Below are 6,995 nucleotides of genomic sequence, written 5' to 3' on the forward strand. Positions count from 1 at the left end.
AAATAATATGAAATAGTACATAATTAATTAAATTACTTCAATGATTTTATAGACAAAATCAGCTTATACAAGCCGCATCTTACATGGACAACCTTGCCAAAAAGGCTGTTCACGCATTCTTGTCAAAAAGCAGCCAAACCCTTGAGAAATAATTAATGACTGAGCATGAAATAGTTATAGTTTGGCTAGCACGCAGCTTGGTCTGATGGGGGCATGATGTTTCCATCAGAAAGAGCGTAAAGAGCTCACAACCTGGCTAGCTCGTAACTTGCTTGGTCTATGGACATGGCATTTCCATAAGAAAGAACAAAATAGCATGAAATATATACCCATGGCCTGGCTAACACGCAGCTTGGCCCAGATGGATATGGCGTTGCCATAAAAAATAACTACCAAAGTATGAAATGCTCATGGCCTAGCCAACGTGTAGCTTGGCCTGATGGACATGACGTTAATTTCCATCAGAAAGAGCAACTTGGAATTGAAAGCTTGTGGCCTATCTTGTGTGTATTTTAGCTTGATGGACATTACATTTCTATATGAAAGAACCTGCTTGACAGCACGAGGAGTATAACAATTGATCAGGTTTTAGGTTTGTTCTTAAAGATTATCAGTTCGAATTCTATAAATTTCAGGACCAATGGAGACTTACATGGTCGTTAACTTCAGGGTCCGTGGGATTAGTCGAGATGCATGCAAGCTGATCCGGATACCCATGTTAATAATAATAAAAAAAAACAACTTGCTTGAAATACTCATAACTTGACCAACATGTAGCCTGAATAACAACTAAGCATGAAATTTTCATGGTCTGATCAACACGCAGCCTGGCCAGATGGACATGGCATTGCTTTAAAAATAAAAGCTGAGTGTAAAATGCTTTTGGCCTGGCCTGCACGACTTGGCCAGATGGATATGGTGCTGCCATAAAAAAGAGTAATCGAGCATAATGAGCTCTCAGCCTAGATAGTGTAGCTTGGCCAGATGAAATATGACATTGTCATATAAAAGAATAATTGAGCATGAAATACTCATAACCTGGCTAGTGTGCAGCTTGGCCATATGAACACGACATTGTCATTAAAAAGAATAACTCGGTATAATTAAGGAGATCATGATCAGACTAGCGCACAACTTAGCCAAATAGTCATGATGTTGCCATCAAAAGGAACGATAAAAAACAAGTAGATCGTAGCCTGGCCAGCACGTAGCTTGGCCAGATGAACATGGCGTGATCTACAGGACCAACAACCTAAAAGAATCCGAGCTTAATGAGCTCACATATATATTGACCATTGATATATATGTCGGCTGGCCAAATGACCTGTAAGGGATTCGTGGATTTTCTTTTTCTCTGTCTGTGGTAGCCGTGTGTCTATTGAAAAATTACGAGAGTATGGCATCTGTGCGCCAATATTTCCATGGTCAATGGGAAAACAACCACTATTGATGTAGTCCCAACTCCAATGGTGCTGTCTACAAACAAGAGCACCGAAGACAAGACAACAAGAATGTTTTATTATTGACTTACAAAACACAGAATCTCTTCTCATGATACATAGTTATTAGAGCAAATGGAATGATCAAAAGGGCTACTTTATATCCAGTACTCATCATTGAAAAAATCAGAGATGTTCCCAATATCCATATAGGCAATTTCAACACTGAAAACTTATAAATTTCCCAAGGGTGGGAGAGAAAAACTGCTTGGCTTGAGTTTTATTCAATTAGGCTGTGAAGGGAGCGAAAACGACAACAGAATTGTGTCCTCCAAAGCCAAATGAATTTGAGATACCTGCAGTGAAACGAGGGAATAAAAAATTAACTACATCACCCTGCAATTTATGGATGTTACTTTTTTTTTTTTTGATAATACAACACGCATTACATTAGTAAAATATATCGTCCATATGAATACATATGCTGTATGACATTTTTCCTTTTCATTGCTGGTTCGACATCTATCATGTGTACATGTAGAGAGAAGAACAGAATGCATACCAACATTAACTTCATGTTGCTTCTTCACATTGGGAACAGTGTCAATTGTAACATCAAGCTCAATATTCTGCAGGGTTGAGTAATACAGAACATGAAAAGCATTAGGAAATATTGGAGTAAACTAATGTGGAGCATGACACGAGTAAGAGAAACTAGGATGATGGTACATACATCTTGATTGATAGTTGGGTGAAGCCATCCAGTGTTGATTGCTTTTATAGTTGCTATGGCTTCTAATGCACCAGCAGCACCAAGACCATGTCCAATCATTGACTAAGACAAGAAAAGACCAAATTAGCTAGCATTAATGATGTTCTCCAGCATGATCACTGTAAAATGTATTGGTCAGGTTGTCTTCTGTAGATTGTACAAAACAAAGCTGCTGGAGGAGGCTATCTTGAATCCTAGTTTAGCTTCTATTTGTAGACAGTGGAATTTTTCCTAGTTTGCTTTGTGACCAAATTCTGGTTCTTGTTTTTGTCGTAGGATATTCTCCTACTTGTTCCTATTTGATCAATGAGACCTTTTCGTTTATATATATAAAAAAGGATTTCTGTAAAATCCAATTCGTATTCGCTGGGATATTGCAAAATCTAGCTGCACAGTATCTTACCTTAGTCCCATTCATCTTGATCTCAGAAGTGTTCTTAAAGACTTTCTTGATTGCATTAACCTCAGCCAAATCCCCTGCTAGTGTTGATGTTGCATGAGCATTAACATAGTTCACCTGTAAATCAGAAATCAGGCCAGCTTCATAATCGGATCCAGAACAGCGGGGAAGATAATTTATCTCAAGAAAAGTGTACTTCAGGTTTCCTTCCAGTCAAGAAATTTACTCCTACCTCCTCAGGGGAAACTCCGGAATCTTCCAAACTTTTGGCTATGCAAGTTGAAACTCCGAGGCCATCTGAACGGGGATCTGTCATGTGATGAGCATCACAAGTCACAGCACCTCCTAAATATTCTGCTATTATATTAGCTCCTCTTTTCATTGCATGCTCTAAGCTCTCCATTATCTATTACCATAGAAGAAAAATAGTTCCAATAAAATTCTGAATGATGAAATGCTATTGATATGTATACAAGCCGAGTGAATTAATAGGTACTCAAATACAATGGAGTATGTAGTTGTACAGATTTACCAGCACTCCAGAGCCTTCACCCATGACAAAACCATCACGATCCTTGTCCCAAGGCCTTGAAGCTTTCTTAGGGTCTTCATTTCTTTGAGACAGTGCTCTGCAAGCTATAAAACCACCAACACCAGCAGGAATGACTGAAGCCTCTGTTCCCCCAGCTACCATGATATCTGCTTCACCTCTTCTAATGTGATTAGCAGCCGAGTAGAAGCAGTAATTTGCAGTCGCACAAGCAGTTGAGATGGAGTAATTAGGGCCCATTAATCCTGTATCTATAGCTAACAATGCTGAACCCATGTTGGTGATGGAATAAGGAATGAAGAATGGAGACATTTTCTTATATCCCTTCTGGACAAGAGATTCAACTCCATTGCTAAAAGCGGTTAAGCCTCCCATGCCTGTTCCCACCAGCACCCCAATTCTTGTTCTGTCCATCTGAAAGGCGTACACGTTCAAAGATTTCATATTCACAGCTTAGGGTTTGTTCCCTCAAATTTTGATTTTGATTTTATTAAAAATTATTTTTTTATATTTTTAAATTGTTTTAATATGGTGATATCAAAAATAATTTTTAAAAAATAAAAAAAATATTATTTTAATGTATTTCTAAACAAAAAACACGTTAAATCACAACCATACCACAATATCAAACACACCCTAACTCTAAAATAGGTGAACCACATTTAGCAAAGAAAAGAATACGGCTCACATTTTCAAGCACTTCAGAGCCAAGGTTGGCATCTTCAAGGGCCCTCTTGCCAGCAACCAGACAGTACCTCCAGCAATCATCAAGACGGCGATCATTTTTACCATCAATGTATCCTTTGGAAGAAAAATCACGAATCTGACCAGCGAAACGAACAGAGAAACTCGAAGCGTCAAACCTATCAATTAGGCTGATCCCACTCTCTCCTTCCAGGAGCTTGTCATAGAATGTATCGATGCCACTACCAAAAACTGAGACTAGTCCCATTCCTGTAATGACAACTCGTTTTTTGGGATCTTTTTCACGCTTGGGAGCTGAAACAGTTTGAGATACCATGGCTCTAATTGTTCTTGATTTTGAAGCTGAACATGATAAATTCAGCAAGAGTTAAATCTGATAAAAGGTCAAAGTGAAAAAATTGAAAATCATTTTGAACAATACTAGGCTTACTAGTTCATCCACCAACTTAAGGTAGAAAAATTACCAGGAAGATGGACCTATGACCAAGAAAATTAATAATCACAAACATAATTTCCAATTCTAATCATGCGTCAAAACATTGTTATAATTGGGGTTTTCTTTTCCAACTCTTGGCAGAGGCATGAGAACAATCTTAGTCCTGACATTTTCTTTCGGCTCCTATATTGCTGGCTGCATTCTATAGACTATCAAAACATTTCTAAGTAGCATCATGATTTTTCATTTCAGGTGCATTGCAAGGCAGGAAAAAAAAATGAAGCACAGATAGACTCATACCTGAAGTAGAAATGGACCCACTTGGCCTCCTCCCAGTTGGAGCCAGTTGCATGTTTTCAACTGGTCTAAGCCCCCTGTACTGTGCCAGAGAAGCTCCATCGCTCCCTACTTCTCTGCTTCCAAAGAGTACATTAGAAGAACAAGCTGCACCAGCAATGCCTGCCATGTCTCTCTCCTCCTCCTCTGTAAAACTTGAGTGATTTAAAAACTAGTTCAACTTTGGGTTATCAGAGGCAGAGAAGGACTTAACAAAGAACGAGTCTTGTTTGCTGGTTTGATTTAAGATTGGAGAATCCGCCACCAACAATTCGTGGGCGGTAGAAGCCAAAACAGTTTTAGTTTCTCTTTCATTTTGTTCAAGCCGGTTAACTACCCTGAACAACTAACGTTTGGAACTTTGGCTGGCACTTCCCAACTGCTTTGTCCATTGCTTATCGTCGATCTTGTCGGAACCGGTTAATTACATCCTCCACCTTTTTTGGGGTTTTGGTAAAAAAAAAAAGGGAAATATCGAAGTATCATCATTTTATATTTTATTGATTTAAATCAAGCCAACCATGCTACCCGATAATAGTATATTAAAATGGATATGGACGTTTTATTTTAATATATTATTTTCACTTTTTTCTAGATCCTATAAAATATAATAATCTTAATATAGTTGTCGATCAATGCATGTAATTTAATTTAAAAAGATAAAATACAAAGTGCTAGATATTTTTGGAACATTAAAGATATTTCCTTCGGATAACATCCATTATAAAAAGTATCAATACCCATAAATAGTTGAAAATAGACACATACTTGAAATTCACAAGATAAATTGAAAAAAAACTTAATTAAATTTGAAAATTAATTATACCAAAATAGGAAGAATTAATCACAAATAAACATTCGTATTCTGCCTTGTAACTGTAAGATTAATAGGATCGGTAAGCCTATGCGAACCCGTCGATTCCACCTATGATCAAATTCCGATTTTATTTTGGATAAGGATTGATTTCTGCATGCAGGATCTTGACATTCCTCCTCTTCTATGTCATCCTACAATTTAATGTCACGATCTTGACAACTGTGGACAGTATAGCTCCGGGTCAAGGGCCGGCTGCCTTGACTTTCCTGAAATGAAAACCCATGGTGTTTTGATTTTTATATATATATTCTTGAATTAATTTATAAAAGAGAACACCAGTCGTCAAATATCCATGTTATGTTAGGTTATGGGTTGGATTTGAAGGGTCAGGACTGCATTGGCTGGGAGAGTGGGATTGCGCGCCTAGTCCACGTGAGCTGAGAATTGAGACCCGCGCACTTTTTTTTTTTATTTTTTATTATTAGTGTGTCATCTGCCTTGATATTTTTTTTTTACAATTAGAAAAAATGATATGTCATTCATCTGCCGTCTTTTTTTGTCACTAAAAAAATATCTTTATTGATTAAAAAATTGAGGTACCAGATTTTGAATCCTGAAAACCAAGTTCCCAACTGTTTTTTCATCCAAAAAATAAAATAAAACAACATCTCATAAACCTTTATAGCATTTTTTTAAAAATATATTCCAATTAGTATAAAAACTCATAATCAAATCAAATTAAAAAAAAAACTCCCGGTCAGTGACTCTCTTCTCTCTCAAAATCTAAGAACTAAAATGTAAAACAAATAAAGTTTGAGATCTAAATAAAAAATCCAAAAACATAAGGGATCAATGTAAAAAAATTAAAAATCAAGAAACTAAAGAATAGATTTATGCGCCTCTTGAACAATAAACATGGGAAAGATTATTTTTTGTGGAGATTAATTTTTTTAGATTAACGTGAGTATCCATGCCAACTTATACGCACCTCGACTAATCTCACGGGTCTTGAAGCAAACGACCATGTAAATCTCTAATAGCCCCGAGATTTGTGGGACTCAAACTAGTGATCTCTAGAAAGCAAACTCAAGACCTGACCAGTTGAGCTACGTCTCTCAGGGTTGGAAATCAATTTTAATCCTTATTTTGTTTGTTTCAAACACTAAAAAAATATTAAATATGAAATTTACTATCATTTTACCTGAAAATAATTCCTGACTCCTCGTACACCTGATAGCACGCAATCCAATCTGAAGAGAATAAAAAAAACAAAGGACAAAAACATCAGAACTTCTCAGAATCAAATTGAAAGAAAATGAAGATCAATGACCAAATCAAAAGAAAGTAATAACTCAAGGGACCTAGGATGGAAATTTGCACAGTAAACGGCGGGATGCATAGGAGTGTTTCGATGTGAACAAGCCTCCCCGTTCACGGAGAAGATGGCAACAATTTCTCATTCCAGAAAAAAAAAGGAAGTAAATGTCAAAGTCATACCACTTCTTCAAGTCAACGCTATCTATCTTCACCACATGCTATG

General features: G+C 36.9%; 1 protein-coding gene across 1 annotated transcript; it reads right to left on the reverse strand.

Annotated features, from left to right (window-relative positions):
* Positions 1-1,499: 1,499 nt before the first annotated feature.
* Positions 1,500-5,110, reverse strand: LOC7467069 (3-oxoacyl-[acyl-carrier-protein] synthase I, chloroplastic). The gene is made up of 8 exons (XM_024610915.2): positions 4,603-5,110; positions 3,850-4,208; positions 3,144-3,575; positions 2,844-3,017; positions 2,615-2,728; positions 2,173-2,274; positions 2,002-2,068; positions 1,500-1,795 (listed from the first exon to the last, which is right to left on the reverse strand). Exons 1-8 carry the CDS (start codon positions 4,766-4,768, stop codon positions 1,728-1,730), a joined length of 1,482 nt encoding a protein of 493 aa, XP_024466683.2. The 5' UTR covers positions 4,769-5,110; the 3' UTR covers positions 1,500-1,727.
* Between the last annotated feature and the right edge of the window lie 1,885 nt (positions 5,111-6,995).

The sequence above is a fragment of the Populus trichocarpa genome, chromosome 1 (genome assembly GCF_000002775.5).
Source record: "Populus trichocarpa isolate Nisqually-1 chromosome 1, P.trichocarpa_v4.1, whole genome shotgun sequence".
NCBI lineage: Eukaryota > Viridiplantae > Streptophyta > Magnoliopsida > Malpighiales > Salicaceae > Populus > Populus trichocarpa.